The following is a 13,870-nucleotide window of genomic DNA, read 5'->3' on the forward strand; positions in this document are numbered from 1 at the left end:
TAGTAACATTAATTATAAATATTATTTATTTATTTCAAGGTTTATGATCAATAGTATTAGTTTCATTAATTAAAATCATAGTCCACGCAAAGCTTGTATTTTATGTTCTAAAAATATTCATAATATGTATTTTTTAAATATTAAAATATGTACATAATAATCATGAAACAACTTAAATAGAAAAACTTTAACTTTATTAAGGTGACTTTTTCCAATGTACAACATTGGGGCTATAATTATTGTGTCATCTATAAATATGAAATGTATGGTATTGGGGCTGATTGAGTCGTTGGTTTTAGAGGTTGAAGAGAATCGATGCAGCACTACCTCAAAGAAGGTAATTTATTTGGTTTTTCTATCCATATAGATGAGCTATCCTGTAGAAACGTCCGTCCGTTTGTCGTCAGAAATTTGACACAGAGGCGTCTGTTACTTAAAGTATCATTTTTACCACGGTTACAAGTGTAATGGATTTTTCATTTTGACCTTCTATGATTGAGTGCCATAAGCAGCGTTTAGTACCACAAAACACGGTTCCTGTTATTTTTTCTTTTACCAAATTCGTATAGTTAATAGCTGTGACAGAAGAGTGCTATATTATAGCCTGTAGATATTAACTTCAGTAGGTTGTTTTTCTGACTTTAGGGTAGCGATAATAAAATGTGTTTAATCTTTAGTATTGTTGTCTATTTTGTACATTCGTTGAAAAACTAAAGGTTCCACTCATGTGCCACTAGTCCAAAATTGTTCAGGTACTCAGTTCCGAGACGTCATATCCGGCTGTATTACCTGATTTTTGATTTTTTTATCGCGCATGTTAGCTTATCTATTGTGATCTTTTAGAGATATTTTTTTGTAGAATTTTTTGTAAAATATTATTTTTTTTATTTTCATTGGTTTTTTTTTTTTTACTTTCTTATTTATGAGGATTTAGTAGGCTATTTGACTATGTTCTGATCGCTATATATAACTTAAGTAATTTTATCTCTAAAGTTATTTGGAAAACGTACTTTTCACTCAAGAGGTTTATACATTGATGATACCATAAGTTTTTCCAAATCAATATTTCTATGTTGTTAATGGTAATACCAACGTATTTTACTATGGCGTGTCTTCGACAAATAAGACACTTCCATATATTTTATAAGACCGTTCAATGATGTCATTCCCTTTATATTAAGTCTTTTTTATTCTTCTTAACTGTGCGTCTCTCATCGAGGGCGCAATACTTGTGTTAACGAGTTATAGTGGTTGGTAGGTTTAGTTGACAAGAATTACGTTGTAATCACATCCATTAGATACCACATATTATATACAATTTATTTATATTTGATATAAGGCATATTTCATATAACGCGAATCTCGCCGTTCCATCAGTTCCACTAAGGTAGAGATTCCTGCTATACCTCTTATTATTATATAGGAAGTAAATATTATAGAATATAGAATATAGATAAATATTTGCTCAACTATAACACAATAATATTCGTGTACATTTTAAAGATGATAACATCCAAATGAGAACTCTTAGCTTTTCTTATTCACGCCACCGCCGTGCCAATCTATCTGACGACGACTATAAAACTTACGTATAGGAACTTACATATGTAACCGCTTATACTTAGTATGGAAACTCACCAAACCCTTTTTTTTTTAATTTGAGTGTGAATGAATTTATCGATACAAATTTTAAATTAAACACGCGCTGCATCTCAAGTAGACTAAATACAATTTAGTATAGTTACGAGTGATTTAATATATATGCGAGAATTTCAAATTATATTTTTAGGAAATAAATTACACGCAAAACTTTAGACTTGCGTAGTAAAGTAGTAAACCTATATACTTGGCCAAATTGTATCTAGACTTGACTACTTGAACAATATTTTGTAGGTACTAATTTTTATTAATGACGCTTTATTAACTTAAATTAATTCAATCATCATCCGTTAATTATACAACCATTAGAATATGATGTAAGCATGCCGTTAGTAAATAGCTGTAGTATACAAGAAATAATTATGTTTATTCTTGTGAACTACTTCTTGGAGCATGATATGGTTATACATATATTTATTATGTTTCATAAACTATGTGTATTTATTGATCACATCTCATCATATTATTATACAATTTAATACGTTTTAATAATAATTTCTAACAATAACATTATAATTGAATATTTTTAAAATTATCACTACAAACTATTAGATTACATTCTAGACTTTAATTTATCGTTTATCTAAACGTAAATACTTTAAATGGATTCCTAACGTACCATAAACATTAGGCATATGAATGTCAAATAATATTTTTAATCGTATATTATGTTGGTGCCTAATCTAACATTTAATAAAATAATGTTTTTGTTATTATTAAGAATTTTTCATCGCTACCTATATGTCTGTTGTTTATTAAATACTTGGTTATTGGTTAACAGTTAACTAGGTAAGTAAATATATTATTACTTATTATATATATTATTTAATTTATATTGTATATTTTCAAGTATAAAACATTGTTCCTTGTCAGTTTATTAAAGTACCCATCTATATAGTAGTTTTAAATTTGTTGTGTAAAATATTTTAATAAAATAAACCTAACCTATAAACAATGCAGACTACAGCAATACAACTACACGTCATTAACTATATTTTAAACTCACAAATCTATATTTTGTAATATAGCTTTACTAGTTGTATGAAGTTTTATAAAATTCATATTTTATAGGTAGGTATAGTTGTATAGAATATGTTTAAACTTTTAAAGTAGATACCTATAACAATGAAACTTTTAATATCTGAACAACTAAAAACTAGTGAGGTATGTCATTTCGAAATTTCAGGTAGGTACCTACACAAAAATTATTTTATAATAGAATAAATTGTACTTATTGGTTACGTAACATATTTACATAGGTTAATTAACTATAAGCATGCCCACTCCTAGTTTTTTTAATTAATAATTTATTTATTCAAATTCTGATTTTTGGAACTTTTAAATATACTTTATTTTTCAAATTCTTGAAATTATATGCACTACTCAAGAAGTTTCCTGTAACGATATAAACTATTGTTTTTCAAATGAGAACCCTTTTATTTTACTTTAATTTTTTAAAAAATATTTATACACCCAATTCAAAATTTGAACGATTAGGTTTACAGTTATTAAAATATTCGTACTAAATTACTTTTATACTAAATAGTATAAACTACTATTGGGTTTAGTAATTATTATACTTTAGCCATCTTAACAAATAATATTAAATTAATACACTTTTTAAGTCATCATAAAAAAACATATCTTCTAAATCTATTATCATCAGTAAATCATAAGGACGTAGGTATTATCTTTAGTAATCAAAGTTAAATAACTATGAATCTATGAATTTTGATTTTATTACTTCATAATTAAAAAAAAAATTTATATGTTTAATTATTTGATGGAAAATACCAGTTTTTATTTGAAAAATATAAATTTATATTTCCACAATAAATATTATTCCTGTTGAAACTAATTGTAAATAACAAAGTTTAAATAAAAAAAAAATATATTACTCCTTAAGTATTGAAAAAATCTCAAAAAATTGAAATTATAATTTTTAAATAAATTTAAAAATTTAAAAATTAGATTTTAAATAACTACACATTATTAAAGATAAAGTAGTCGATTAATATGCTCGGTAAATCACTTTGTATACAAGGTATTCGTTATTTAAAAAAACTTTTATATTCAAGTGATTTGCTAAATCTGATAACAGATCATTATTAAAAAATTAAGTAATTATACTGAACGATAAATCGCAATCATAATGATAAAAATGTATGTAGAATTGATAATAATATTGTCAACATTAAGTCAACAGAGTTTTATTGTTTTATCGTTAAATTGATAAATCTGTTATAAAATGTATAAGTACCTAGTATCTATAGTATAATAATTTGTGTCTTATAACCTTATAGTCTATAGTTGGTCTCAGGACAGCTCTGAGTGTTAAAGATAATAATTCAGACTATCCAATCAATAGTTAATTATATGTTAAAAATGATATATAAAGTAAAAATATATTTTTTTTTATCTTCTTGCGTTGTTCAAAGAACAAAAATTTTGATACTTGATAAAAATTGCAGGTATATTCAGGCATTTGTAACATAAAAACTCATCAAGAACATAGACGTCATAGACTGTGTTTTCTAAATAATAATAAGCATGTCTGTTTGTACGATATTATTTATTGCTACCATTACCGTTTCGTGGTCCAATATACCAATCACAGCTATGAACATTCTTGCTATAGAGCCAGTTACAGGTAGAAGCCATTGGAATTTCATGAGCGCACTTCTCCGTGCTTTGACAGACAATGGCCATCGCATTACTGCATTTACTCCACTCCCCGACGGAGAGCGAATCAACTATACGGAGATCGACATATCAAATGAAATTTCTGCGATGGATGTCGGTATTGACTCCCATTTCGTAATGGAAAACTTTAGAAAATCTACGGTAATGATACCTTTGGTCATGAACTGGACCCGTTGCATTTGCAGTATCATATATGAACATCCTAAGATGAAAAATATCATACTTAATAATAAACAGTTTGATTACGATTTAATTATTGTCGAACGAGCTGCATCGGAATGTGTCACTTACATAGCCGCCAAATTGGATATACCGATCATATTCTCGTCCCCCTCACCGTTGAAAACGACAATTGAATATAGCATAATAGGAAACGGTCCCAATCCAGCATCCGTGTCACATATAATGGCCTATCACTCCGTTCCCAAGACGTTTTTTCAACGATTAACGAATTCTCTATTATACGCCTATAGCTCATTTTTAAGTATACAAAAAGAAACTGAAATGAAGATAAATAACCCTGGTGAGCACGATTTAATGGAACCAGTTAAACCATCTATCGTGTTTCTTAATACCCATTACATTACTGAAGCACCAAGACCGTTTCCACCAAACGTAATACAAGTAGGTGGCATTCATTTACAATCGCCCAAAAAAGATATACCCACGGTGAGTAAATATTCCATAAAAAATCATTATCCCAGTAGCGTCATTTCACTGCTATATATTTTTTATTCTAACCTACAATACCCATATTTTTGCTTTAGAAAAATAAATAATAATAAATATAAATTATCAATAATGTATATTGATATTTCATGTTGGGTGAGCACTAAATAAAACTTTTAGTTAAATCTAAAAAAGCTACTATTTATGGGTAAAAAATTATAATTTAAAATGTTATTAAAAAATTAAAATGTATGATGATTATACGTTATGATGCAACGACAAAATATTGTAATCACGTTTTTAAAAATATCGATACAGCGCTTCGACCACCTTAAAACACGAATGTTCCCTTCTAGGCTTTAGCGCAAACGGTCATTCCTATATTAAGTTTCGGGCCGAACAATCTGAAATACGAGTGCTTTTGTAAAGAAATTGCCTATACAAAAAATGAATAAAAAATGAATTAAATTTCTTTTGAAAAAACCTAATAATTTTTTTTAAATTGAATACTTATAAAAGAATAAATAAATATAGTGTCAATTTTAATGTATAATAACCACATTGTCATATAACTTAATAAATATCAAACTTTTTATTTCTTCCTTTTTAGCCGGGCGTGAGCCACTTACCTAGTTAATAAATATATGCAACTTATACACACCTACTTTTTAATTATAATTTATAAGTAGAAATGAATAGTATAAATTCAGTGAATAACCAAATATATTAAGCTATTGCTATAGAACAGGGGTGGCAAATTATTTGAACATTTTTTAACGCTACGTACCAAAAATTAACATTTTTTTCGAGCGTGTCATATTATTATATATTATATTATTTCCTGCAATATTATAAGAAAAAAATTATTGTAATTTTATTGTATGATTAATGTATTAATATAAAAAAAGCTTAGTTTAGGTAATACATAATATAATAACATTACTTTTTTAATTATTTATTTTTTTAATTTTTTTTTTTTTTTCAATAGGTACTTGATGCCAATTTGTTAATATTTGGATTAAAAAATTATTTTAACTTTTCACGTGTCATAGATTTTCCATCCCTGCTATAGAATAAAACTAATCTGTTAAAAAAAAATTGTAATACAGATGAATAAAAATATGAGCAAATGGATACCGCTCTACTGTACAAGTTATCGAGTACATCTTATACCTAATGGATATATGTTAAATTTGAATTTAATGATATATCATTGTTTTTTAAAAAAAAATCTGAGCAGAGAGTGATGTTAATCAACATCACTAAAGACTAAAGTATATTCAATTTTGTATATTTATTAATATTGTTATTATTAAATTATATTGTTGTTTATTTTTAAGTCATTACCATCCTAACTATAAAACAGTGTAAATAGGTTCATAGTAAATAAATCTACATATTTTTGAAAATATTAGGATTAGTAAAATTCATAGTTTGTATAAGTTTTAAATCCTCGAGAATAATATTTTTGAATTACAAAATAAAATTGACATCGTTATATTCATTTTAAAAATATGTAGGTAATTTTAAGCAATTTTAACTTCAGATGCCAACAAGAATAATTGTATGTGTGTATATTTATAAATATATTGGATACAATATGAATTACTAATTATTTATGAAAAACATTATATTAAATTTTCAAACCTTAAATGTAAAATTTGAAAATTTTACAAATTTTTACTTTAAAATATTCACTTAATTGTCAGAAGTTTAACGTATTTCGCCAAATTATAAACTTAAAATGCATACCAAAAAGTAAAAATTATATTGTGTTGGAAATACTAACATAAACATTTGGTGAAAATTTAAAATATCTACAGTTATTAGTTTTTGAATTACCTACAACAAAATATCAAAATTAATTAAGAAGAAATAGTTATTATAGGTATTATACGAGAATATATTATAATATTATATGGAATGTGCAATGTCGTACAAGTCAAACGGTCATAAAAAATAATGTCTTTCTGGTAAACATTTTTTTTTTTTTTTTTATAAATAACTGTTAGAAAAACTAATAAAGAATCTGATATAGTGATATCCAATTTTAAAACCTCAGATATAAAAACAAAATTTTCATAAATTTTTGACTACAAAAATTGTGTACCCTTTTTAAAATGTTATTAAAATTCTAACTTTGATAATCTATTATATTCTAAAATGAATAAATTATGCGGAAGAGGAACCTTATATTAAATTTTCAAGTAGTTTAACCTAGTGAAAATTTTATGCCAAACACCCCAGTCATCAATACCAAAATGACACTACTTATTTCTGAGAGTTATAAATTAATACAGACTATTAGTCTGATACTAATAATATAATATAACAATTTACATTTTTTGAACTACAGGATATTTTAGAATACATCGATAATTCGCCGCATGGAGTAATTTACTTCACTTTTGGATCGATCGTGGAAATGTCAACGTTGCCGGACCATATCCAAAACGCATGTAAAGACGGCCTGTCGAAAGTTCCTCAGAGAATATTATGGAAGTATGAAGGCGAAATGAAAAACAAACCAATAAATGTGATGACACGTAAATGGTTTCCTCAACGTGAAATACTATGTAAGTATTTATTATTTACTTACATATATGTTATATGATACAATGAAATTGTTTTTAAATTAAACGCAACACAACATATTTTTGTATCATTCGTTTCTTATAGTGCATCCAAAAGTAAAATTATTCATCAGTCACGGAGGTATATCTGGTGTATATGAAGCTATAGATGCCAGTGTTCCAGTTCTTGGACTTCCCGTATTCTATGATCAACCTAGAAATATAGAAAATTTAGTGGACGCAGGAATGGCAATTTCTATAGACTTATTATCTGTAACTAAAGAAAATATTTTTAATGCGGCTAATAAATTAATTAACAATAAAAAGTGAGTTGAAGCAAACATTAAATTTAAGTATCATAATATAATAGAATGTTGTTGGTTAAAATGATAAAAACACGACACTGTAAAAACTTTTTTTAAAGATATCGGAAAAACGCCAATTTAGTTTCTAATCGTTTCAAAGATCGACCTATGACTCCAGCAAGATCGGTTGTTTATTGGACAGAATATGTTTGTCGTCATAAAAGTACACCTCACTTAAAATCTTACGCATTCAATCTGACGTGGTATCAATACTATCTTTTGGACGTGATTGCTGTTATGCTATTATTAATTATATCTACCGTTTATATCACTTATAAAAAACTGATATAGTGATGTGTATGTAGTTAAATATTTTTTAACTGTTAACGAAAATAAAAAGACGTATGCATAATAAGTAACTGATTAAGATTAAATTATTATTTATTACTTTTTAGGCATTTAGCAATTGTAATAAATTACAATGTTATGATATTTATACATCGTTTTATAAATTATCATAATCCATTATTATTAGATGACATTAAATTAAATAAATAAAATGTGTATTAAACTGCACAAGTAAAATAATAACTAACTGTTGAATAGTTATTTATTTATAAATTACTGATATATTTCATACTGACGATATTTATTCCATGTGATATATTGGTTTTGCGATATTTCATCGACGATAGTTTGTCGGTGATCAAAAAATCGAGTACTTACTTGGATATATTTAAAATAACCATTATCCTTCTTTGTTTCTCATCACAATCTATCCATTACGTAATCACCACAGCAGTTCGTTAGTTTTAAATACTCTTTCCCTATTGTAATAAAGAAAAAATGTCATAATATTATAACATTTAACTTAATTCGTGGTCTTTAAATATCAAATCGTGATTTTTACTTAATAGTCTAACCAATCTAAGATCCAAGCAATGTCTCTCTAGGAAATAGTAGTTTTGTAGTCATTATTGTCGTGGAAAAATGGATATCTGAAAATGGTACAAATTAATATTACAATAGGATCGATACATTAGTAAATTACCCATACTACTATTGCGTCCCAGAATTTATAATTATACATTCTCCCATAGTAATAATATAGTAGATTAGTATTAGTATCATTGAGTAAATTGTAAATAAAGCATTTATATTCAATGATAATACTTTAACTGTATATCACACTGTATAATATAGGCATCTGTGTTTAATATATACTATAGAAATAATAGTTTATATTTATATATATATGACATATGACTGAAGTGAGACGAATGGCGGACTTAACGATTATGAATTCTATCTCATCTAATCCTAATGACTGAAATATTTATATTGTATGTGGAAAATAACTTATTAAAGTATACATTTTACGCATCACCTAGGTACCATTCATAGGTATGGAGTAAACCATTTTCATGCAGATAGGTTACAATGATAAAAACACTAAAAACTATAATATCATTACGTTTTAACAAAACAAATTGAACTAATCATTCAAAATTTTTTGTGTAAGTACCAAAATTCTCAGTATGAAAAAATACCTTTTTTCAAAAATGACTTCAAATTTACAACAAAAATTTGTTACTTTTCGAGATAATGAATTTATGTATTAACTGTGAAGGGAAATAATAACTACCCGGAGAGTTTTTATGGAGGGGCTGAAAGGGGCTTCAGTCCTCCCCCCCCCCCGAAAACCAGGAAATATTGATAAAGTCCTATCATAATATGTAATAAATTGTAGAAGTTCAATATAATTATTAGCAACAACTAAGAAGTTATTCATGTAATGAATCTGACGATTTTGATCGTAACAATCATGATAATCATACCTTTGAGCTCGGTACATGGTGCTTAATTTTGACGTGCGGTACTACTGCATTATCGTAATTTCTATTTGTTTTACCTAGAATTGATTACTGAAATATACGCGTCTGTCGTGTCTCAATCGCGAGCATTACGATCCCGTATGAGCTAAAAATAATTCCGAGAAGTTGTGACGGCGACGTCCGATAATACGGTGGTCGGCTAAATCAGCCTTAATGGAAAAATATTGAAGGCCAACAACTGTAATAGAGGCTTTAAGTATCTGTGATAATTTAATGTACACAAACACGTATGAACAGTGCCGTAACTACCCTCCGTGGCGCCCTTGGCAAATTTTATTTTGGCGCTTATTTTTGTTTTATTTCATAGGTATCTATAATCTTTATATAAATAGGTATAATAATATTACATTATTACTTGTTAATCAAAATACTGCCATATTTTTTAAATAATCAAGTGTTATTAGCAGGGGCGCACCTAGGATATTTTTTTTTATGGGGGAAGGAGGGGGCTAAACTCAAATCATTTTTAAATATTAATCATATTTATAATAATATAAACAAAGGGCCCGGAATGACAGGTATAAATATATAATATTATGTTATACCTAATATTTCAATTTTGTTAGTTGATAAATTTTTCATATAATAATTTAAAGTCAATATAATTAATCAATTTATCAAAATGTTTGGGGTTAACCATTTTTTTTTTGGGGGGGGGGCTAAAGCCCGTTAGCCACCCCCTTGGATGCGTCCTTGATTAATAGCAAATTACAAAAAAAAAAACATTTTTATTTAACTCAATTGCGCCCCTTATATTACTGCAGCGCCCATGTCGCCAACCTCTAGTTACGGCACTGTGCATAAATTACTAAAAATACTAGCTATAATACCAGTATCCACCATTTCAAATGAACGCAGCTTTTCGACGTTGGGAAGACTCAATAAGTATTTAAAAAATAAAACTTAAAAATTCAGGCTAGTAGGAATTGCAATTTAACAATTCATATTTCATAGACATTGACATACCCATGTATTTACAAAAAATAGGGACTGAACGACATTTTATTAGACAAATTTGACAACAGTGGCAAAGAAAGAAATTTTAATTTAATATAATTATTAATTAGTTATGTCATTATATATTTTATTTCGTTATTAATTTTGTGAAAACATTAAAAATTATAACAAAAATTAAAATTGTGTAAGTACTAAATTCCTAACTCTAGTTTTTAATAGGCTAAATTGGGGAATTTTGGTTGAAAAAATACCTCAGTCCTTCCCCAAAAAAATATCTAAATACGCCCCTGATAACTACCTTGTATAATTTCATGTTTTCATACGTTAACACTATAGAATATAGATGTCTATTGACTATTTATCATCATATCAATCATACATTTATATTAAGTAGGTAAATAAAAACAATATATACCTGTGGAACACCACGATGTAGTACCATAGACCTATAAACTAAGTTTATAGGTCTATGTGTAGTACCTATATTATTATAATTTTATATGTATGATAATTTTCAATAAGTTAGGTCAAGTCAGATAAAAACATATAAATAATCTACTAAATACACTAAAACTGCAAAATCATTACTCATTAGTCATTAAATTAAAAATTGTTTTAATATTCATGAGTACAACAATACCTAATACATTGTATTAATGATAAGTTACGCGCGATCTAGTATTCTTCATGAACACTATATCTTACGACGTTTTGACCTCTCCAGCAAGGTAGAGCGTTAACAAAACAATTATGTGAATTATTCACAGTAATTCAATTCTGAGCTACACCAAAAACACAAAATTGGTTTGGTCAAATATTATTTTGCGTAATAAAGGTTTGTATTTCCTTAATTGTTATAATCCCTGGTTATTTTAAAAAGAATTATGATTATAATTAACCTTTGACCTTCCCCCCTTAACAGTAAACACGAAGTACCAACTAGATCCGATTTGCTATCAAAAACAACCATCGAAGTTGAGAATCCAAACATTTTTATATTTTACTGCTGAAATATATAATGATAGATAGTAGATATCAAAAATTTTTTTAATTATTATCGACATATTCGACATTCATAAAAAAAAGACGGGCAAGTAAGGTACCTACCATTTGCCTACCTTTTTTTAGTGTTTTTGAAATGTTTCTTTTGAGTTACAACCTTATAAGACATACACCATAGAAGTCATAGAATAATCTGTGCAAATATCCACTAATAATAATCTAAAACATTCAATACTTACAAGTTATAATTTATAAACAAATTTTAATATCAGACAATAAGGGCCATACCACTCATACCACGAGCCATCACATTATGTCATAATATTATTTCCTAAATGCTAAATTTAATTTTTACTATATAATCTAATTGATTAAGTAAACCAAACTTAGGCTAATAATAGAAAGATAAAGTTATAATTATAAAATATAAGACAAGTATAGGGTGCCTCCAAATACGCCACTGCCAATTCCAATGTTTAATTTGTATAAAATACTATAATAGTATACTATACTACGTATATATAAAATTATTATTGTGACTTAAATGAGTCGAACATTATGATAAATTTAAAAGCGATTCCGATTAGTAATTTGTTTTTGATGTATATATTATAATTTATAATATACCAATATCTTTTAGCTAATCATATAAGAGATAAGTCAAACGATAGGACTTCTCCCTTTCTATAGTATAATAGTATGCATAACAATTAACTAATTAGCGTAGTAATAGTACATATCACATATGTAATAGCTACCTATAATTACTAATTAGTAATTAATGATTGATAATGTAGGTATTTGATTAAAATTAAAACCGTAGATTTAATTGTTTTATATTATTTTAAAGATTCCTCACTCCGCAGTTTAAATAAGACATATTAATGTGAATTTCTTCAATTAGTTAAACTAACAACTAACGATGTTCATTCTAGGAGATTAATTTGTTATTGATTACGATTATCGTAAACTGTTAAAATCCCCAAAATGTACTGGTTGCAAAATTACAGCATTACAAAATAGTCCGCTAAAAAGTTGCATTAATGATTATAACTGTCTAGTGACCTTCATGATTCGACGATGAAACCATCTCATGGAACCTACCAAAATGAAGTAGCATTAAAGTCCTTGAGTAGCTCATTAAACGCAATTACCTTGCAAGTACTAAGTGTGTCATTATGTATATATTTCGAAATTATGATGACAATAATAGTACAAGTTCAGCCAAATGTTTAATACAATTTTGAACATAATCGAGATTACTTAACAAATTAAAAATTCAATACTGTGCAATTTATTTTCAAATATGAACGTATATTTACACATTACCACTTGCATTATTATTTCCATGTTGAAATACAAAAACCATTAAAAATATTAAACAGTACCTACACGTATTTTATTAATATTATTAAAAATTATTATTTGAAACTATATTAATAGAGTTTAAGATATCGGGTAGATACTATAATAATAATAATAATAATAATAATTATAAACGTCTGTCAATACAAAAACACTGTTATGAACAGAATTATTAATACAATTACTCAAAATTGTAAAATGTAATAATAATAATTGTATAGGTAAATAGGTTACATACCATGTATCTCGGAAGTTAGCATATAGCATTCTACATATAAAATACGGTATATTTAAACTTTTAAATTTTAATTCTATGGGTCGCAAAATTGTTTTTATTTATGAAATATAAGCAATAATAAAAAATTAAAAATTTTAAAATTAGTAATTTAATGTACAATATACAATATATTATGATAACAGAGTGTACCAATAAGTCATTAGTACACAATGTAAGAGGGGACTGATAACCATTTAACAATATTAATGATTAGAAAATACTTAAAGGTATCTACTATATCTAAACCATTGTAGAAAACCAGACCACATACGTCCCGATCCAATCATGACTAAAGTTATCACAGACTGACATTTTTTACCCTTGCTATAGATTTTAATATTTTACCAAACATTGGAAGTCCTACAAAATTTCCCCAGCTCAACGTCTTCAACATTTTAATTTATCATGTATTAAAAATATGAAAAATTTTGTTAGTTTTTTTAAAATAATCATAATATTATAACC

General features: G+C 26.7%; 1 protein-coding gene across 1 annotated transcript; it reads left to right on the top strand.

The window, feature by feature from the left end:
* Nucleotides 1–4,209: 4,209 nt before the first annotated feature.
* Nucleotides 4,210–8,260, top strand: LOC113548824 (UDP-glucuronosyltransferase 2B15-like). Its single transcript, XM_026949903.1, has 4 exons — nt 4,210–5,031; nt 7,388–7,607; nt 7,711–7,930; nt 8,029–8,260. Exons 1-4 carry the CDS (start codon nt 4,210–4,212, stop codon nt 8,258–8,260), a joined length of 1,494 nt encoding a protein of 497 aa, XP_026805704.1.
* Nucleotides 8,261–13,870: the final 5,610 nt, after the last annotated feature.

This window comes from Rhopalosiphum maidis, chromosome 1 (genome assembly GCF_003676215.2).
Source record: "Rhopalosiphum maidis isolate BTI-1 chromosome 1, ASM367621v3, whole genome shotgun sequence".
In the NCBI taxonomy this organism is placed as follows: domain Eukaryota; kingdom Metazoa; phylum Arthropoda; class Insecta; order Hemiptera; family Aphididae; genus Rhopalosiphum; species Rhopalosiphum maidis.